The sequence below is a fragment of the Jaculus jaculus genome, chromosome 6 (assembly GCF_020740685.1).
Source record: "Jaculus jaculus isolate mJacJac1 chromosome 6, mJacJac1.mat.Y.cur, whole genome shotgun sequence".
NCBI lineage: Eukaryota > Metazoa > Chordata > Mammalia > Rodentia > Dipodidae > Jaculus > Jaculus jaculus.
In genome coordinates, this window is record NC_059107.1 from 43,928,603 (window position 1) to 43,951,556 (window position 22,954).

Consider the following 22,954-nt stretch of genomic DNA (forward strand, 5'->3'; position numbering starts at 1 on the left):
CACCTGGAGTTGGCAGTGACTGGAGGCCCTGGCACACCTGTTCTCTGTCTGTCTCACTTCTATTTCTCTCTGCTTGCAAATAAATTAAAACAGAAAAAAAAAGAAAGGGAGGGAGGGAAAGGAAAGGAAGCAATGGAACACATTACATATGGTATAGAGGAAACAATGCTGTTATGTAACTGCAATAGACCAGACACAAAAGCCACATATTGTGACTCTATTTATATGAACGTCCAGCATAAATAAATCATAGAAACAGAAGTTGATTAATCGTTGGAAGGAGCTAAAGGGAGGGAAGCATGGTGAGTGAACTAAAGAAAGGATGCACACATATGTGAATACAGTATAAACCTCTGAATTAATACATTTTAGAATGGTATGGTAACAAAATACACTTCAATTAAAAAAAAAATTAAAGAAAAGCCATGCGTGGTGGCACACACCTTTAATCCCAGCACTTGGGAGGCAGAGGTAGGAGGATTGCCATGAGTTCAAGGCTACCCTGAGACTACCTAGTTAATTTCAGGTCAGCCTGAACCAGAGTGAGATCCCACCTCAAAAAAATAAAAAAATAAAATAAAATAAAAAAGCTAAGCTGGAGAGTATTCATCTGGAATTTCCTGACCAGGTTTCCATGCATCAACCTTGAAGTGAAACTCACTGGCGTTTTCAAGTACGAACAACCTAGACTTATGGAGTTTGGTGCTGTTAGTACCTCCTCCTCTCTCCAGTACTGTCTGCAGATTCCTCTCCTTTGGTTTTCAATTTTGTATATGACACACAGGATTGCATATGGTTAATTAATTAACACTGAAACATTCTTGGCATTCTCAAAGAAAAATAATTTCTACAAGGAGACAGTCAGTGGCAATTCAGTCAATATAACAGGACACAGACACTCATAGGATAACTTATATCCTATAGCTTAGGTGTGTAGGAAGCTATGCCATCTAGATGTGTGCATGCACACTACAACAATACAATAATGAAATCGCCTAACAGCGCATTTCTCAGAGTATGTTGTATTGTTAAACAATGCATGACAATCTGGAAGCCCAAAGAAGTATAATGGAATAATCTGAAAGAGAACCCTGGGAAAGCCCTGTTCAGAGAAAAGGAATCCACTAATGCATTTTCAAATGGATTTGATGGAAAGCAGCCAAAGGGAAAAACAGCCTTGAAAAATCACTAAAATGACCAGACTGACTGAGACATTACCAAACTTCCAGGTCCTAGGGGTAAAGCTCTAAAGTTCTCTCTTTCTTTCTTTCTTTCTTTCTTTCTTTCTTTCTTTCTTTCTTTCTTTCTTTCTTTCTTTCTTTCTCAGCAGAGAGAGAGAGAGAATGAGAATAGAGACAGAAGGAGAATGAGTATGAGTGCACCAGGGCCCCTTGTCACTATATGGCTTTATGTGGGTACTGGGGTATCAAACCTGGACCAGCAGGCTTTGTAATCAAGCACCTTTAACCACTTAGCCATCTCCTAGCCCGTTCTAAGGTTCTTTCAATCTTTCCATGAAAACACAACCTGTGTCTAGACTACCCTTCTAAGAAATATAATTAGATTAACTTCCTAGATGTAAAACTGGAACTGCCAGGTGTGGTGGCACATACCTTTAATCCCAGAGGCAGAGGTAGGAAGATCACTATGACTTTGAGGACACCCTGAGACAAGATAGTGAATTACAGGTCAATCTGGGCTAGAACAAGACCCGGCCTCAAAAAACTGGACTTACAAATATCTTTACCATAACTAGAGCAGACCACTTATCACCCAGAATGAAGTCTTATGCCCACTGTGTCTTTCATTGTGATAAACTTCCTGGACCTCATATACAAGCAGGACAAAAGAGATAATATAATCATTGATGATAACAAGTACATTATAAAGGTCACATCATGACTTGAGGAAATAAGAATTAACATGTTAAAACCAAGCAAAGAAGCAACAAATGGAGAAATAATTTCATTTGTATACATCTCAACAGTAGAGTACTTGCTCAGCATGTTTGAGTCCACAACAACAAATTCAAACAAACTTTTCAGTAGAATAGAATGAATATATATATATATATTGGTTTCACTCTGTAGTCAAGGCTGGCCTGAAATTCACAATAATCCTCCTATCTCAGCTTCCTGGGTGCTGGAATTACAGGCATGAACTACCATACCTAGCCAAGGCCTTTTATTTTAGGTATAATATTTTCAGAATCCAGAAGTCAGTGTCTCCTCAAAAACTAGACATTTAGCCGGGTGTGGTGGCGCACGCCTTTAATCCCAGTGCTCGGGAGGCAGAGGTAGGAGGATTGCCATGAGTTCGAGGCCACCCTGAGACTACATAGTTAATTCCAGGTCAGCCTGAGCCAGAGTAAGACCCTACCTCGAAAAACAAAACAACAACAACAACAAAAAAAACTAGACATTTGCCTGATGTGGTGGCACACTCCTTTAATCTTAGCAGTCGGGAAGCGGAGGTAGGAGGATTGCCGTGAGTTCGAGGCCACCCTGAGAATACAGAGTGAATTCCAGGTCAGCATTAGCTAGAGCTAGACCCTACCCAGAAAAAAAAAAAAAAGGATATTTGCCAAACTAAATTAGACATGATTGAGTTTTCTTTTGTTTGTGATGACTAGCTAAGACTTCCAAGATCGACCCTTGGGGTTCCCCACCTAACCATTTCAGGACTTATGTCCAGAGTTTCACAGAAACAATGTATTTGAAAAATATTTGTTTACACAGCATCCTATATTTCCCAGTCAGGGTTTTCACACTTTGTTGTAAATAGTTATTTGTCTATCATTCCTATGAAATCAAATGAAGATGGGAAACATGGCCATCTAATTCTCAATATTCACCATGGAAACTTATACACAGCTAAATTACATGGTATAAACTTAACAATACCCCTGGAGCAGTGAACTAGACCAATGACTGTCATTGGGAGAAAAAGAAAGGCTTCACAGTATATGAGAAAACTATAGAGCAGAAAAGATACCCAGGTACAACTTTAAATGCCTACCAGACAGTAATGATCATCCTTAAAGACTTCCAATCAAAACAGTGAGACTTCATCTCTAAGGATCTCCAGCTCTAAAATGAACAGCTGAACCACATAAGGTTTCTTGTTGTATTTAAACCTGGTTTCACATTAAAAAAAAAAAAAAAAAATCAAGCCGAAGTTTGTTTTTTTTCCCTTTCTTCTAAATTTTTTAGTCCCTAGTTTCATAATTATCTACCTGTCACTCATGTCAAAACCTTAGGTTAATCTTTGTTATTTTTCCAGCCCTTGCTTCCCACTCTGCCAGAATCCTTGCACCCAGTCCTGGTAAGTCCTTCTCTCAGATTCCTCATTCTAGTCCCTTTTAAATTTCCACCACCCAAGGACAAACCCTCACTGGATCAGATCTAGGCTGACACTTCCTGTCTTTGCACCTCCAATCAAAGTCAAACGTCACTCCCAACTTCAATCCTACTTAAATACTACTGACAATCTGTCTCCAGTCATGTCCCTACCCATTCCTATTGAAATGTGCCGAAGCCAGCCCAAAGGCCTTCATTGCCTTCCCAGTCTACTTACAATTCCACACTTTCTTGCCTCTCCCTACCACTCATCCAACATTTGGTGTACGTATGTGCATGCATATATATATTGCCTGATAGCCTGACATTAGAGCATTGTTAAAATTCACACCAGCTTCATTTCCTTGATTCCGGAATTCTTAAAACACTCATCCTTTGTCATTTCCACAACCAATTTCTGCAAGTAGTTGGTGATAAGTACTTATTACATGATCTAAAATTTCAACTGAATCAGGCAGATTAGCTTAGTTGAGTGTAGTGCTAATAAAGTCCAACTGAAACAATGTCCATCTCTCACTTCATGCAACTACCAACTTTTTTTTTTTTGAGGCCAGAACCACACTGTAGCCACACCTGCCCCAATCTCAGTGAACCTCCTACCTCAGCCTCTTCATATTGAGATTGCAGAATGAGCTACCACACCAGCTTAATGCAATTTTTTTTCTTCTTCAAATTTTTAAATTTTTATTTATTTTAGAGAATAAGAGAAAGAGGCAGATAGAAAAAGAGAGAAAGGGTGCACCAAGGCTTCCAGCCTCTGCAAATGAACTCTAGATGCATTCGCCATCATGTGCATCTGGCTTATGTGAGTACAGGGAATCAAACCAGGGCCTTTAGACTTCGCAGGCAAACACCTTAGCTTGTAAGCCATCTCTCCAGCCCCCCTTTTTAATTTCATTTTATGTTTTATCATTTCACAATTTTTAACATTTTCCATAATTATAAAAAATATCCCATGGTAATACCTCCCCCCTGCACTTTCCCCTTTGAAATTCCATTCTGTATCATATTACCTCCCCATTTCAATCATTCTACTTACATATATACAATACCAACCTATTAAGCACCCTCCTCCCTTCCTCTCTCTTCACATTATATCTCATTTATAACTTACTGGCCTCTGCTACTAGGTATTTTCCTTCTCACACAGAAGCCCAATCACCTGTAGCTAGGATCCACATATGAGGGAGAACATGTGACACTTGGCTTTCTGGGCCTGGGTTACCTAACTTAGTATAATCCTTTACAGATTCATCCATTTTTCTGCAAATTTCATAACTTCATTTTTCTTTACTGCTAAGTAGAACTCCATTGTATAAATGTGCCACATCTTCATAATCCACTCATCAGTTGAGGGACATCTAGGCAGGTTCCATTTCCCAGCTATTATAAATTGAGCAGCAATAAACATGGTTGAGCACGTACTTCTAAGGAAATGAGATGAGTCCTTAGAATATATGCCTAGGAGTGCTATAGCTGGGTCATATGACAGATCAATCTTTAGCTGTTTTAGGAACCTCCACACTGATTTCCACAATGGCTGGACCAGACTGCATTCCCACCAGCAGTATAGAAGGGTTCCGCTTTTTCCACATCCCCGCCAACATTTATTATCATTCATTTTCATGATGGTGGCCAATCTGACAGGAGATGGAATCTCAATGTAGTTTTAATCTGCATTTCCCTAATGACAGTAACGTACAACATTTTTTAGATGCTTAAATGCTATTTGTATTTCTTCCTTTGAGAATGCTCTATTTAGCTCCATAGCCCATTTTTTGATCGCCTTATCTGATTCCTTATTATTTAACTTTTTGAGTTCTTTGTATATCCTAGATATTAATCCTCTATCAGATATATAGCTGGCGAAGATTTTTTCCTATTCTGTATGTTACCTCTTTGCTTTATTCACAGTGTCCTTTGCAGTGCAAAATCTTTGTAATTTCATGAGGTCCCAGTGAGTAATCTGTGGTTTTATTGCCTGAGCAATTGGGGTTGTATTCAGAAAGTCTTTGCCAAGACCAATATATTGGAGGGTTTCCCCTACTTTTTCCTCTAGCAGTTTCAGAGTTTGAGGTCTGATGTTAAGGTCTTTAATCCATTTGGACTTAATTCTTGTGCATGGAGAGAGAGAAGATTCTATTTTCATCCTTCTACAGATATATATCCAGTTTTCTCAACACCATTTGCTGGAAGGGTGTCTTTTCTCCAAAGAGTATTTTTTGCATTTTTATCAAATATCAGTTGGCTATGGCTACCCAGACTTAGATCTGGGTCCTCTATTCTGTTCCACTGATCTACATATCTGTTTTTGTTACTATGACTCTGTAGTATAGGTTAAAATCAGGTATGGTGATACCACCAGCCTTATTTTTGTTGCTCAGTATTATTTTAGATATTCGAGGTTTTTTGTGATTCCAAATGAATTTTTGGATTGTTTTTTATGTTTCCATGAAGAATGTCTTTAGAATTTTGATAGGGATTGCATTAAATGTGTCGATTGCTTATGGTAATATTGCCATTTTCACAATATTGATTCTTCCAATCCAAAAACAAGGCATGCATTTCCACATTCTTGTGTCTTCTGCAATTTCTCGCTTGAGAGTTTTAAAGTTCTCATTGTAGAGATTCTTTACTTCCTTCGTTAGGTTTATTCCAAGGTACTTTTTTTTTTTTTGATGCAATTATGAATGAGAATGATTCTCTGATTTCACCATCTGTGTGTTTGTTGTTAGCATATATGAAGGGTAGTGATTTCTGTATATTTATTTTGTATCCTGCTACATGGCTGTAGGTTTTAATCAGCTCTAACAGTTTGCTAGAAGAGTCTATAGGGTCCTTTATGTATAGAATCATGTCATCTGCAAATAATGACAACTTGATCTCTTCCTTTCCAATTTGTATCCCTTTTATGTGTGTCTCTTGCCTTATTGCTATGGCTAAGACTTCCAAAACTATATTAAATAAAAGTGGGGACAGTGGACACCCTTGTCTTGTTCCTGATTTTAGTGGAAAAGCTTCCACTTTTTCCCCATTTAGTAATATGTTAGCTGTAGGCTTGTCATAAATAGCCTTTATTATATTGAGATATGTTCCTTCTATTCCCAGTCTCTGTAGGACTTTTATCATGAAGGGATGTTGGATTTTGTCAAATGCTTTCTCTGCGTCTAATGAGATGACCATGTGATTTTTGTCCTTCAACCCATTTATATAATGTATTACATTTATAGATTTGCATATATTGAACCATCCCTGCATCACTGGGATAAAGCCTACTTGGTCAGGGTGAATGATCGTTTTGATATACTCTTGTATTCTGTTTGCCAATATTTTGTTGAGAATTTTTGCATCTATGCTCATGAGGGAGATTGGTCTGTAATTTTCTTTTTTTGTTTTATCTTTGCCTGGTTTTGGTATCAGGGTGATGCTGGCCTCATAGAAGGAGTTTGGTGGAATTCCTTCTTTTTCTATTTCCTGGAAAAGCTTAAGAAGCAATGGTGTTAGCTCTTCATTAAAGGTCTGGTAAAATTCAGCAGTGAATCCATCTGGGCCTGGGCTTTTTTTAGTTGGGAGATTATTGATAACTGTTCGGATCTCCATGTTTGTTATAGGTCTATTTAAGTGATTAATGTCATCTTGATTTAATTTAGGTAGGTCATATAAATCAAGGAAATCATCCATTTCTTTCAGATTTTCATACTTTGTGGAGTATATGCTTTTATAGCATGTCCCTATGATTTTTTGAATTTCTCTGGAATCTGTTGTGATGTTACCTTATTCATCTCTGATTTTATTAATTTGTGTCTCTTCTCTCTATCTTTTGGTCAGATTTGCTAAGGGTTTATCAATCTTGTTTATCCCTTCAAAGAACCAACTCTTTGTTTCATTAATTCTTCGGATTGTTTTTTTTGTTGTTGTTTTTTCTATTTCATTAATTTCTACCCTAATCTTTATTATTTCTTCCCATCTGCAGATTTTTGGTTTGCCTTGTTCTTCTTTTACCAAGGTTTTAAGGTGAAGCATCAGGTCGTTTACTTGCGACCTTTCTAATTTCTTAATATAGGCACTTAAGGCTATAAATTTACCTCTTAGAACTGCCTTCATTGTATCCCAGAGATTTTGGTATGTTGTGGTCTCATTATCATTTGATTCTATAAATTTTTTGATTTCCTTCTTGATTTCTTCATTGACCCATTCATCATTTAGTACTGTATTGTTTAGTTTCCATGATTTTGTGTATGCTCTATAGCCATTCTTGCTACTGATTTGTAGTTTATTTCCATTGTGGTCAGATAGAATGCAAGGAATTATTTCAATTTTCCTGAATTTGTTAAGATTTGCTTTGTGTCCTAATATATGGTCTATTTTACAGAATGTTCCATGTACTGCTGAAAAGAATGTATATTCTGCAGCCTTTGGATAAAATGTCCTATATATATATCTGTTAGGTCCATTCCTTCTATGACCTCATTTAGTCCAGATGCTTCTCTGTTTATTTTTTCCTGGGATGACCTGTCAATTGGTGAGAGTGGGGTGTTAAAGTCACCCACTACCACTGTGTTTGGTGTTATCTGTGACCTTAGTTCTAATAGTGTTTGTTTGACGAATTTGGGAACCACCAAGTTAGGTGCATGTATGTTTAGGATTGTAATGTCCTCCTGTTGGAGTGTGCCCTTAATCAATATAAAGTGACCTTCCTTGTCTTTCTTGACTAACGTTGGTCTGAAGTCTACCTTGTCAGATATTAGGATAGCAACCCCTGCTTGTTTTCTAGGCCCATTTGCTTGAAACACCATCTTCCAACCTTTCACCCTAAGATAATGTCTATCCTTTGAAGAAAGGTGAGTTTCTTGGAGCCTTTTTAACCCAATCTGCAAACCTATGTCTTTTTGTTGGGGCATTGAGGCCGTTAATATTAAGAGATATTATTGAACGGTGTGTATTTATGTTTGCCATTTTGTGTGTGTGTGTGTGTGGTTCTGGTTCTACCTGTGCTCTCTTGTGTTAACTAGTATTTGAGTATTGCTTGTTTTGTCCAGGTTCCTTATGTGTGTGCTTTTCCTTTTCTTCAGCATGGAGGATTCTATCATGTATTTTCTGTAGAGCTGGTTTTGTCTTCAAATACTCCTTTAACCTGCTTTTGTCATGGAATGTCCTTATTACTCCATCTATTTGAATGGATAGCTTTGCAGAATAAAGTAACCTTGGTTGACAGTTGTTATCTTTCAGAACTTGGAATACATCACTCCAAGCCCTTCTGCCTTTTAAAGTTTGTGTTGAATAATCTGCTGTAATCCTGATGTGTTTGCCTTTTTAGGTAACTTGATTTTTCTCTCTAACTGCTTTCAATATTTTTCCTTTGGATTGTGTGTTTAGTAGTTTGATTATAATATGGTGAGGAGAGGTTCTTCCCAGGTTTTCTGGCGGGGGTTCTAAAGGCTTCCTATATCTGCAATGGCACCTCTTTCCAATTTGGGGGAAGTTTTCTTCTATGATTTTGTTGAAGACACCTACTATGCCTTTGGAGTGGAATTCTTCTCCTTCTACTATGCCCTGAGTTCTTATATTTGATCTTTTCATAGTGTCCCGAATATCTTGAAATTCCCATTTATACTTTTCTATTAGTTTTTTTCTTTGTTGGACTACATTAGATCTGCCACCTGGTCTTCTAGCTTAGATATTCTGTTCTCTCCTTCATCCACTCTACTGGTGAGATTTTCTACAGAGTTTTTTATTTCACTAACTGTGTTCTTCATTGCTAGTAATTCTGACTGGTTTTTCTTTATTATTTCTATTTCCTTATTTATGTCTTCTATTGCGTTCTTTATTTCATGAAATTGGTGTCCTGCGTCTTGATTCCTCTCATTTCCTCTCTGACTCCTTTGATTTGTTCTTTGAGTTCTTTGAACATATTTACAATCATTCTTTTGAAATTTTTCTCAGGCATTTCCTCTAAGTCGTTCTCACTGGAGTTCATTTTTGATGCATTAATACTTTTAGGTGGATTTATATTGTCTTGCTTTTTAGTGTTTCTTGTGTTATAATGTATATATTTTTGCATCTTGGATTAAGTTAATGCTTGGATTTTCTAGCTAGCTGGGTATTCTTAGCTATATCAATTGATCTGATGTTATATATCTTCAGGGTAGGAGCTTAAGGTGTTAGGTGTGGCTCTTAAGACTCTCAGAGTATCTACATTGGTGTTCCTAGGGGTTGTGTCTGCCTGCTATGGGAGCATTCAAGTAGGCTGAGTGGAATAAACATAGGTAGATTCTAAAATTTAACTAAACACTGTACACATTCAATCAAAAACAGCACCGAGTATGTATATAAGAGTAGGTATTAAAACAACCAGATCCTCTATCAACAAAGAGGTTAAGATTTCTGGTCTGTTGAGGGATCCAAGTCAGCTTGCGACCAAGTGAGACCCTTCCCTGGTGCAATCCCAGTTACATTTTTGGATGATTTTGGTCTCAGTGAAGTTTCTGGCTGGGTCGTTGGGCCACTGTTCTGATTTCTCGAGCTGGGCACTGGCTTTTCCTGCAGGGCAAACTGAACCTGGCAACTGTGGCCCTGCAGATCATCACCCCTGCTGCTGCTGAAGCTGCCGCTGCTAGATCCGCTGTCACTGGGGCTGCTGTTGCCGGTGCCGGAGCCACTGATGTTGCTACCTGACTCTGCTCCTGCTTGGGTCCCACTCTCAGCTCAAGTTGGCGTGGGCGGGTCCCAGGACCACTGCTCTGTTCGCTGGAGCTGGGCACAGGCTCTGTTCCTCCATTGTAAACTGCCGCTCTCCCTTCACGTTTCTTGAGTTTGCAGAGAGCGCCAGTGTGAGTGGAAGCTCCCTTCACCTGGCTTTTCCTGCATCTCAAGCCAAGCCTGGCGGCTTTCTGGTGCGCTGCCGCCATGGTCGGCAGACCTGCCAGGGCCGCTTTTGCCAGCCTATGCGGGCTCTGGATACTCTGGATCTCTTCCACTTCCCCACTGCCATTTCAATTTCCTATACACCTAGCTTTTTAGTAAAGCTGTGTATTTTGCTGTTCTTTTGGTCTTCCCCCCCCCCCAGGCTGCTTTAGCATGGTACCTATGCCACCATCTTAACCAGAAGTCATGCAATTTTTTCTAAAGGTTTTTCCTTTATGTATGTCTCAGAATTAACAACATTTGTCTCAACAAAACATGTACTTCTAATTACATATTGTGCTACAGCCTTGGATTTTTTTCTTTCAAATATAAAAGCTTGAGTTCTCCAAATAAGTGCCTTGAAGAGCTGCACTTTTTCAGTATTACTTACATTGTAAAATCCAGCAGATTGCTAAGTGTAAACTATTACCACTAACAACAACCAAATGCTAGTTAAACTCTCTCAATGACAACAGTGTTCACCACTGCTCGAAGGCACACACTATTACGCAGGCATGGTGGTATGGCTCCTCTGAAGCAAGAGGATCCAGAGTGCCAGCAAACCTGGGCTAACTAGTAATACCCTGTCTTATACAAATAAAAGGTCTACCCTGTTTCGTAGATATCAGCCAGCTCATATTTATTATTCACTTCATTCCCATAGCTCAGTAGGACAGACTATTAGTTTATAAAGAACAAAAACAGGCTAAGACTGTATAACCAGTCTAGTGACAAAGCAAGAACTCAAGCCCCTATGCACAGTCATCCCTTCTCATTCATAGACTGGCCTCAGGATTCCTAGCAGATACCAAACTCTGTTGACATTTAAGTGCTTATACAAACAGGCATATCCAAATAACCTACAAATATCTTCCACAATACTTCCAGCCATCTCTAGAGGACTGATCATACGTAATATAATATAAAATAAGCTGGGCATGGTAGCACACTCCTTTAATCCCAGCACTCAGGAAGCACAGGTAGGAGGATCGTGGTGAGTCCAAGGCTACCCTGACACTAATGTGAATTCCAGGTCAGCCCTGGACTACTTTGAGACCCTACCTCAAAAAAAAAAAAGAATAAATTAATTAAAATTAGAAAAAAATGCTGGGCTAGAGATTGCTTGCAATGTCTAAGGACCCAGGTTCAACCCCTCTGAAGCCAGATGCACAAGATGATGCATGCATCTGGAGTTTGTTGCAGTGGCTAGAGGCCCTGGTGCACCCATTCTCTCGCTCTCTAATAACTAAATAAAAATATAATATTAAAAATAAGTGCTGTGTAAGTCCTGTCATATTGTATTATTTAGCAGTTCAGTACAGATAGAGTTTCGATCCAAATGGTTCACAAATGGAGGAGGCCTCAACTGTAGGCACACAACTATTGCTCTAAGCAATATAGAGCCTTGGGAGTAGGCTCATCAGCTCCCAAGTTCCTGGAGCACCAGGGCCATGGACATGTTTCTTTAAGGAATCTCTTCTCCATTCCTCCCAAGTATCTTTAGATATCAATAACTGGGTAATATTAAGTCTTTATGGATTCCACAAATATGGAAAACTTAAAAGATAGCAGAGGGCTGGAGGGACAGATCAGCAGTTAAGTGTGATTAATTTGGAAGCACAAAAAAATTCAAATATCTAAAACAATACTGAGCAACAAAAATAAGGCTAGTGGTATCACCATGCCTGATTTTTAACCTATGCTACAGAACCATAATAACAAAAACAGTATGGTACTGGCACAAAAGCAGACATGTAGATCAATTGAACAGAAGACCCAGATGTAAGTCTGGGTAGCTATATCCAGCTGATATTCGATAAAAATGCCAAAAATACTCATTGGAGAAAAGGCAGCCTCTTCAGCAAATGGTGCTGGGAAAACTGGATACGTATCTGTAGAAGGATGAAAACAGATTCTTCTCTCTCTCCATGCACAAGAATTAAGTGGATTAAAGATCTTAACATCAGACCTGAAACTCTGAAACTACGGGAGGAAAATGTAGGGAAATCCCTTCAACATATTGGTCTTGGCAAAGACTTTCCGAATATAACTCCACTGCTCAGACAATAAAACCACAAATTAACCGCTGGCACCTCATGAAATTACAAAGATTTTGTACGGTAAAGGACACTGTAAGTAAGGCAAAGAGGCAACCTATAGAATGGGGAAAAAATCTTTGCCAGCTAAACATCTGATACAGGATTAATATCTAGAATATAGAAAGAACTAAATAATAAGAAATCAAACAATCCAATTAAAAAATGGGCTATGAAACTAAATAGAGTTCTCAACAGCAGAAATACAGATGGCATATAAGCATTTAAAAAAATGTTCTACATCCCTAGTCATTAGGGAAATGCAGATTAAAACTATGTTGAGCCAGGCGTGGTGGTGCACGCCTTTAATCCCAGCACTCGGGAGGCAGAGGTAGGAGGATCGCCGAGAGTTCGAGGCCACCCTGAGACTACACAGTGAATTCCAGGTCAGCATGAGCCAGAGTGAGAACCTACCTTAAAAAAACAACAACAACAAAAAAAAACTACATTAGAGATTCCATCTCACTCCTATCAGATGGGCTACCATCATGAAAACCAATGACCATAAACACTGGCAAAGGTGTAGAAAAAGAGGAACCCTTCAACACTGTTGTTGGAAAGTAATCTAGTCCAGCCATTGAGGAAATCAGTGTGGAAGTTCCTAAGACAGCTAAAAATAGATCTACCATGTGACCCAGCTATAGTACTCATTCATAGGCCTATATCCTAAGAACTCATCTCCTTACCTTAGAGATACTTGTTCAACCATGTTTATTGCTACTCTATTCATAATAGCTAGGAAATGGAACCAGCCTAGATGTCCCTCAACTGATGAGTGGATAATGAAGATATGGCACATTCACACAATGGAGTTCTACTCAGTGGTAAAGAAAAATGAAGTTATGAAATTTGCAGGAAAATGGATGGATCTGGAAAGGATTATACCAAGTGAGGTAACTCAGGCCCAAAAAGCCAAATGTCGCATGTTCTCACTCATGTATGGGTCCTAGCTACAGATGATTGGACTTCTGTGTGAGTAGGAAGAAAACTCAGTAGCAAAGGCCAGTAAGCTAGAAAAGAGATAAAAGGGAAGAGAAAGGAAGGGAGGGAGGTACCTAATAGGATGGTATTGCATATATGTAAGTAGGAGAAGAGATTAATGGGGGTGAAAAGGCCTAAGTGAAGTCAGGGGAAGAGACTAAGTAAAGGAAAGGGGGAGGGAGGGCTAATCAAAATCAAAGAGGATATAAATAAATCATATGGAAACCTATTATTTTGGACAATGGAACACTCAAGAACCACAGATTGCTGCTAGAAAATTTTCAGTGCCAGGGATGGGATACCTTCTAGTAAGTTGTTGGCCAGGGAGGTCCCTGATGCCCCCAAAACATTACAGGCCATTGCTGAGGCCCTTGGTTTCCCACCAGGAATAGATGACAAGACCCTATTGCTGAAGACTCCACATACTTGGGCTGCAAGGCCACTGAGAAATACTGCTGGAACTGAGCTGATAACCTCTTCCTTGTAGACCAGCTGACAGAAAGCTGTAAGACATTCTACATGCAGTTCAATGGTAGAGAGAGATCACCCCTGAAGATACTCAACGGTGGACACTGCAAGCCTTACATTTGGCCAGCCAGGCCAAATGAGCCAACGGGTGCAATAGTGGCACGTTTGTCATGGAGAAAACCAGCTGCCCACTAATTGGACTAAAGGCCCAATCCATGGGAGTGAATACATCCCTGAAACTGAATAAAACAGGGATAGTCATCAGCCCTAGGGGCATAACATCTGCTGTTGTCTGGCTAAATGTATATACTATGCTCAAACTTCCCAGTAAGTACTTCTCATAATGTTCATATCCATATATTAATGGTACTCTCGCTTTGGTTAGAGAACCTTCTCTTTTCAAATGGCAGTGACCTTGGGATGACTCAGAAGGCACCATGGTGCTGGGAACAAGTGACAGAGGAGTGCTCAGCACTGCAATATCTCTACCACACCTTCCATAGCTCAGGGTCCATTGTGGAAGAGGTGGCAGAAAGAATGAAAGTAAGAGCCAAAGGAAGGGTAGGACTCCTTACAACACGCTCCCCCCAGACACAAAATACCTAGATATCCATGACCTCACAGTGCCTGACACTACCTACACAAGACCATCATAAAAGGAGGAAAAGATGATGACATCAAAATAAGACTGATTGAGAGGGGGAGGAGATATGATGGAGAATGGAGATGGAGTTTCAAAGCAGAAAGCTGGGGAAGGGAAGGCATTACCATGGGGTATTGTTTACAATCATGGAAGTTGTAAATAAATAAATAAATAATAATCTAAAATAACACATACTGGGGTTGGGGATTTAGCTCAGTGGATGAGCGCTTGCCTAGCAAGCGCAAGGCCCTGAGTTCGGTCCTCAGCACCAAAAAAAAAAAAAAAAGACAAAATCATAAAAAGACCAAAAAAAAAACACAAGGGAACTAAAATAACACATACTACATGCACCTTTGACTTTTACAAATATAATTTTCCCAACTACATTTTAAACACATCGTGAACGGCTACCTAATTGTTCCAGCCTCATTTCAGTTTTCCATTCCACCACAGAAATGCTAATAAAGTATTTTCTGCCGGGCGTGGTGGCGCACGCCTTTAATCCCAGCACTCCGGAGGCAGAGGTAGGGGGATTACCATGAGTTCGAGGCCACCCTGAGACTACAAAGTGAATTTCAGGTCAGCCTGAGCTAGGGTGAAACCCTACCTTGAAAAAAACAACAAAAAAAAAAAGTATTTTCTAATTCATTCATTTATTTGAAAGCAGAGGGAGGAACAGAAGGAGGGACAGAGTGAGAATGACAGTCAGAAAGAGAGAAAATGAGAGTATGGGTGCACCAGGGTCTCTTGCCACTACAAAGAAAATTCCAGATGCATGTGCTACTTTGTGCATCTGACTTTACATGTGTACTGGAGAAATACATTCTAAAAGCATATAATCACAAGCCAAATCACTAAAACCAGTGTGCTTTCCCTATACCATTGACATGAATGATGGCTTTGGCTGGTACATGAACTAACGTTAATAGTTGTTAAGTTATTTTAATTATGTAGTTTACCTAAAACATCTATGACTTCCTAAGTATCAAGGCTTAGAATGAAGACCAATCTATTTAAGATCATATAAGACTACCTGGACAATGAAGACATATACATGTGTAAGTGACATATTCTCAAATTACTGAAAAAGATCACCAGCCAGTATCAATAACTGATGTTGCACTAAACACAATTCTACCTTTCACGGAAACTGGCCCACCTAAACAACAGGAGTACTTTCCTCTGCCCTCAGTTGGAGGTATTCGCCTCAAGTTCAACCAAAAAAATTAAGGGTAAGAATCAGAGCTGAACCATTTGTGGTGGTGCCCACAGGTAGGAAACTGCTGAAGAGGCAGAAGCAGAGGGAGGAGGAACAGGAGTTCAAGACCAGCCTAAGCTATACTTAAAAAACAAACAAACAAATAAACAAACAAAAATCAAAGCTCACTATCATTCCTGAACTTCTGACAAATTAGGTTAAAAAATGTTATTACTGGGCTGAGGAGATGGCTCAGCAGTTAAAAGACGCTTGCTTACAAAGCCTGCTGACCCAGTTCAATTCCCTAGTACCCATATAATGGCACATGCATCTGGGATTCACTTGCAATGAGTGAAAAAGAGGCCCTGCGTGCCCCTACTTTCTCCTCCCCGCAATACATAAAACACACACACACACAGTTTTGTTTTTAGAGGTAGGGTCTTACTCTTGCCCAGGCTGACCTGGAATTCAATATGCAGTCTCAGGCTGGCTTCAAACACACTCTGCCTCCTGAATCCTGGGAACCATGCCTAACTATGAAAGAAAAAAAAAAAAAAAACATGGAGTGGAAGGTGGGCGTGGTGGTGCACGCCTTTAATCCCAGCACTCAGGAGGCAGAGGTAGGAGGATCACCATGAGTTCAAGGCCACCCTGAGACTACATAGTGAATCCAGGTCACCTAAGCTACAGTGAAACCCTACATCAAAAAACAAAAACAAGTGTGTGGGGGGGGGAGGGAATTAACATGGGATTTTTTTTTATAATCATGGCAAATGCTAATAATATAATAATAATAATAATAAACAACAACAAAAAATGCTATTACCTTCCCTGACAGACCAACACACTGGCACAGGTGTTGAGTAATCCGCTATAATAAGTTATCCTTCTCAACAGTAGACACTGCCAGCCTTGTATCTGGCCAGCCAGGCCATATGAGCCAATGTGTACAATAGTGGCATGTCTGTTAAGGGGGAACCAACCGCCCACTAATTTGACTGGAGGCCTTCTCCGTGGAAGGAAATATATCCCTGATACTGAAAACCTACAACAGGGGTAGCCATGAACCCTAGGAATGTAATATCTGCTGCTATCTGGCGAGGCTGGAGAGATGGCTTGGTGGTTAAGCACTTGCCTGTGAAGCCTAAGACCCCAGGTCAAGGCTCAATTCCCCAGGACCCACATTAGCCAGATGTGCAAGGGGGCACAAGCGTCTGGTGTTCATTTGCAGTGGCTGGAAGCCCTGGTGCGCCCATTCTCTCTCTCGATCTCTCTCTCTCTCTGTCACTCTCAAATAAAAAATAATAATAATAATTAATAAAAGTATATACTATGTTCCCCAAACTGCCCAGTGAGCACTTCTTTTAATGTTCATACCCATATATTAATGCTACTCTCACTTTTGGAAGAGAACCTTCTCTTTTCAGATGGCAGTGACCTTGGGATGACTCAGAAGGCATCATGGTGCTGTAAAGAAGTGACAGGAGTACTCAGCACTGCAATATCCTATCACACCTTCCAAGGCTCAGGGTCCATTGTGGAAGAGGTGGCAGAAAGAACGTAAGAGCCAAAGGAAGGGTAGAACTCCTTACAAGGTGCTCCTCCAAACACAAAGTGGCCTGGATATCCATGTCCTCACAATGCCTGACACTACCTATACAAGACCATAATAGGAAGAAAAGATCATGACATCAAAATAAAAGAGATACTGACTGAGAGGGGGAGGGCATATGATAGAGTGGCGTTTCAAAGAGGAAAGTGGGCGGAGGGAGGGAATTACCATGGGATATTGTTTATATTATGGAAGTTGTCAATAAAAAAATATATTATAAAAAATAATTATACCTAGCATAGTTGTAAAAAAAAAAAAAGTCTTATACTTCAGTATTATTTCTTTACCAGAAGCCACGCACCTCCCTTTTTTCCACACTAAGGAACTAAGAGAGTGAAGTGAACGAAAGAGTAAAAACTAACTTACCAGATGTGAGTTGCCACCCTCATTCTCCAAAGTGTATGCATTACTAAATTTACTTTTTACAAAGAGATGGCTAATAAGAAAAATTTCTATGAAACAATTCTAGGTTATAGAGAGCAATTTGGGACCCAAAGCAGGACTAGCCCCTTCCCTCAGACAGTGTTTTACAACTTGAATTAAGAATGAAAATGAGGGCTGGAGAGATGGCTTAGCGGTTAAGCGCTTGCCTGTGAAGCCTAAGGACACCGGTTCCAGGCTCGGTTCCCCAGGTCCCACGTTAGCCAGATGCACAAGGGGGCGCACGCGTCTGGAGTTCGTTTGCAGAGGCTGGAAGCCCTGGCGCGCCCATTCTCTCTCTTTCCCTCTATCTGTCTTTCTCTCTGTGTCTGTCGTTCTCAAATAAATAAATAAATAAAAATTTAAAAAAAAAAAGAATGAAAATGAAGAGCTTGTCAGTTACACTTAAACTCCACCTAAGTATAACCAGTTTCCCCACACAAATGTTCTGCCTGTTCTCATTTACTATAGTTGTCCACTATCCCTTTTACCTCAGGTACCTCTGCAGGCCCAACTTAAACCTAAGAAATTATGGTTCTTCCCTGAAATCAAACTAATCCCTTGCTCCTGGCCAAAGGATGCTTCTGAAACAGGAAGTCACTTATGAGTATGATTCAATGATCTATCCCTGTGTAAGACCTTGTGGAAGAGTGTTTATAATCCCCATGGTTCTATTTTACTCACTTCACATTCTTTCAATATGACCACACATTAGCAGGACGTGATGGCGCACTAATCCCAGCACTCCAAAGGGAGAGGTAGGAGGATCGCCATTGAGTTCAAGTCCATCCTAAGACTACCTCAAGAAAAAAAAAAAAAACTATTACCACACATAAACTCTGAGACTAAGATCCAAAGTCCTGATAAAGGGTCCCATTTGGAAGCCCTCCCTCAGATCACAGAATCTCACCAAATGACTTGCCCAGACAGGGATACTCAAGAGCCTTGAAAATATCCCTGTAACTTGGAAATGGAGTTTGCACTCAGTTTTCAGTAGATACACCTTTGAAAAGTACATGCTTATAATTCAACTTAATAGCTACCATATCACTTGCACAGTACTTTAATACAGAAATTAGCTATTTTGAAAATACCTAAATACATGAGCCAGAGGGATGGCTTGGCAGTTAAGGCATTTGCCTGAAAACCAAAGGTGTTCATTTTTACACTCAAGACCTAGTACTTGTATTTTTCTTTCATGTTTTATAACTACCTTTAGGCATGTCCTCCTATTAATTAAAGGAAATCAAAAATATGCTATGGGAAACTGACAATTTTATACCCAGAAAGGTAAAAGGTAGGCTAAAAATCAGAGATGTAACAAACACGACTGCATGTCCTAACTACACAGCATACTACCTGGCTAACATCCCTCACACCATACATTCCTAGCAAAGTTCTCAGATACAAAGCCTAGAGGCCTAAAACCAATTCCTGAAACTTCCCTGTAACAATATCCTCTTCTAATATCCTCTTGCTTTGGGTAGGTACTATATATTCCATCTTTCCCCTTAAGTCCTCCAGGTCCAACCCCTCAGTTTCTGATCTGGTCTCTCTCCAAGTCTAGGCCCTTCATTTACTCTATTCTCTTAATGATTATTTCCTTTAGGCCACAAGACAACGATTTCTCTGGAGGAAGTGGGAGTCATGAAGCACTTAACTAGAGCAGCCTTGGATGGCCTTCAACCTGAGCATGCATTTTCTTCACAGCCCCCAACTACCTGACTTGTATAAACAATTGTACAAAACATGAGCACAGGGCTGGAGAGGTGGCTTACAGGTTAAGGCACTTGGCTGTGAAGCCTAAGGAACCAGTTTCAATTCCCCAATAAGCCAGATGCACAAGGTGGCACATGCATCTGGAGTTCATTTGTATGCTGTGGCTAGAGGCCCTGGTGTGCCCATTTCTTTCTTTCTCCCTCTCTCAAGGAAAATAAAATAAAATAAAATAAAATAAAATAAAATAAAATAAAATAAAATAAAATAAAATAAAATAAAATAAAATAAAATAAATAAAAAGCTGGGCATAGTGGCGCACACCATCCCTTGGGAAGCAGAGGTAGGAAGATTGCCCAGAGTTCAAGGCCACCTCTCTGAGACTACATAGTGAATTCCAGGTCAGCCTGGGCTAGAGGAAGGCCTTATTTCAAAAAAAGAGCACAAAGGGCTACCAAATAGCCAATAACAATTAAGCAATCTCAACCCCGGCCTCTGTCCATTTCTGCTGGTTCTGCCTAGATCTTATATTCTCCAAAGGAAGTCCAAAGTTGTGGCTAGATCCTAAGGTCTTTCCTCCTCAGATCCTATTACCTCCATCATCCTCAAATCCGAAAACAGGCTCACATCAGTAATCCCTATATGTTAACGATTTGTGAGTTCAAGACTGGCCTGGACTACAGAAGGAAACATAATCACAAAACAAACAAAAGATTCCCAAGACCTACACTCTATCTTCATTTACCTCTCGCATACAAATTCACCATTTTCCCAGCATTTCCTTACGTCCCATCTTACTTCCACATTTATAACATCACCATCAAATGAGTCAAATTTCTTTTCACATACAGCTGTCAACATCCGCTTTTTTCCATGTTACTATTCTAACCACTGTGGCTGCAGGACTGCTCCTTCCCGCCGTGTCCAGACTTCCTTCCCAAGAAGGAGCAGTCAGCCTCAACTGGAGACTCAGTATACAGGTAAGGAAGGATGGAGAGGCCAGAAGCCACACAAACACCACCTTCATCTCACCTGCCGCAAGCATCTGCATTACTCCCAGACTATCAAACTTCCCTATACATTAATTTCTGTTCAGCCTACAAACTGAGACGGCCCCAACCTTTTGAATGACTCCATTAAATTAAAAGTCCTGTATTTCTTGTTCAGAAAGGAGTCAGAATTGTGGCTCCATTACACCAGGCCTTGAAATAATAATAATAATAATAATAATAATAATAATGATGATGATGATGAAGGCCCTTCCTCAACTTCACTCTGGCAAAGCCTGAGCCCAGGGCAATAATGAAATGATCTAGACAAAACACTTTCTATGGAAAACCAGTCTTCTGCCGAGAAAAACAAGTACAAGCCGAACCAGGTGAGGCAAGTAACTAGCGCCGTGTGTCACAATCGCTTCCTGGGTCTCCGAACAGGTCGGATTCCGCCGGTTTCCTGGGAATCGGGTGTGCAACCGCTTGAGGAATTCACCGGGGCTGCTTCCTCCCATCGGTCAAATTAAGAAGTTTGCAGGAAAGGACTATATTCTGTTAACCCACGGCTAAGAATAACATGTCCCTTTCGAACGCTGAAGCGGTTCAAGAAAAAAAATAAAAAGACTCCCGAGCCGCAAGCATTTGGGGCGGCGGGAGACCCCGACCCTCTCGCTCGCGGCCCGCAAGCCCGGCTCGCGTCTGCGGGTGGGCTCGCGCTCGCTCTCCGCGAACGACGAGGGGACCACGGGCTCGGGGAGGAGTCTACCCACCGTGGCTCTGCAGGATCTCGTGCTTGAGGCCGCCGGTGTAGTCGATGAGCTCCTCCAGGCCGCGCTCGCACAGCTGCCCGTAGCCCGAGAACTTGTGCAGCACCTTCTCCAGCTCGCGCTCCACCGTCACGCACTGATCCATGCCGGACGCCGCGGCGCTCGGCTCCCGCGGCAGGGAGTGGGAAGGGGAGTCCGCAGCTGTTCGGCCCGGGCCCGGCCGAGGCCGCGTCTCCGCTCCTCGTCCCGCAGGCGTCGGGCGCGGGGCAGGCTGAGGAGGCGGCGGGCGGGCGGGCGAGCTAGCCGCGGCGCCGGGGGAAGCCCGCGCGGCCCATGCCCGCCTGCCCGGCGCGTCCCCGCCTCTCCCGGCGCCGCGTCCCCCTCCCCGCTCCCTCGCTCGCCGAGTTCGGCTGCCCGCGGCTGCGCTGCCGATTGTTTTTGTTTTCACGAGAACCGACCGATGACCTGGTTCTCCCGGGCGCCACCAAGAGCCTCGGACCCGAAGGGGGTCGGCTTCCCCAACGAGGGACTGGCGCGGCCCGTACCAAGCGCAGCGCTCGGGAGGGGGGTAAGCAGCCGGCGAGCGAGGGCGGAGGAACGCGCCCGGCGTCCGCACGCGCCGCCGTTCTAAAGGTGTGGGCCGTACCACGCGGAAGGCGGCGGAGGGAGAGCGCGGGGGTGGGGCGAAAGCCCAATTGGTTCGAGGAGCTAAATCGTGAACTTTGGAGCGGGCCCGGGAGCTCACGGAGAGCTACAACTACGCGTCCCGTAAACAAGGGGGTGGAAACCGTCTCCAGCCGCTCCGCCCAGAAACGGAGAAGGTGAGCCAATAGGCAAGGGGGATAGGTTAAAAAAAAAACCTTCTCCAATCATTGGCTGAGGCGTACACTTCAGCCAATCAGAGCCTAGGGGCTAAACCAATAGGTTTGCTGTTGGAGGGGGTGACTAGGAGACCGTACGCGAATGTATGGTATCCCGAAAGCCATAGGGAAAAAGAAGACAAAACTCAAAAGGACTATTTTTATTTAGGACTTCTCCCTAATTGCCTTAAATGTTACCTCACATCGTTCTCAAGGGAAAAAGGTCTGACATTCCAAAGTTAGGATAGACGGATCCCCCTCCTCGGATGAGAGCGCCAGCCAGGCCGCCTGGGGGCGGGAGGAGCCGGGCGCGGTCGCTCGCCGGGAGTGAAGGAGGGGGCGTTCTGGGGACCTGCGGGGGCTGCTCGCCGCTGCTTGCCCGGGGTCCCCGCCGGGGCTCAGTGTCGCCTTGGTGCTTGCGGCACCCGGGAGGCCACGCGCCCCGCCTCCCTCGACCTGGAAGTGTCCCGCCCTGTCGCCTCGTCGTCTCCTAACCCCGTGCTCCGTAGCGGACAGCTTGACGGAAGGTGAAGAGCCCGCGCGGGGCAGCCGGGCAGTGTGCCCCTTGCTCCTTGCCCCTTCGATTCCACTCGGGAAGATCCGCTGCTCACGCACTCGGCCCCAGGCCTGGCCCGGGTTCACCAGGAGGCCCCCAGCCTCGGCCTATGCCCGCTAGCTGTCCAAGCATCCCCGCCAGGCTTTGCGTCCCTCCCCACCAGTAGAGCCGAGGCATGCATGCCTTGGGTTAGGCCTAGAAAAGTCTTCCACCTTTCTCAACCTGAACGTCTCAGCTCGCTTGTCACCGCTACTAGGGTCAGTGTGTAACCTGTACTTTTCCACACGTGCTCAGGGTCCATCATCCCTATTTTATTGTCTGTTACAGCTCGTACTGCTTTTTCCCCATTACCTGTTAAAGTTTGAAGCGATATTTTTAAAAAT

The 22,954-nt window shown here is 42.1% G+C and overlaps 1 protein-coding gene across 1 annotated transcript in view; it reads right to left on the minus strand.

The window, feature by feature from the left end:
* Nucleotides 1-21,377, minus strand: part of Rmnd5a (required for meiotic nuclear division 5 homolog A) — a 64,203-nt gene extending 42,826 nt beyond the window's left edge. Inside the window, exon 1 of the mRNA XM_004660509.2 lies at nucleotides 21,159-21,377. Coding sequence (XP_004660566.1) covers nucleotides 21,159-21,300 — 142 coding nt within the window. The 5' untranslated portion in view covers nucleotides 21,301-21,377. The remainder of the gene's footprint in view (nucleotides 1-21,158) is intronic.
* Between the last annotated feature and the right edge of the window lie 1,577 nt (nucleotides 21,378-22,954).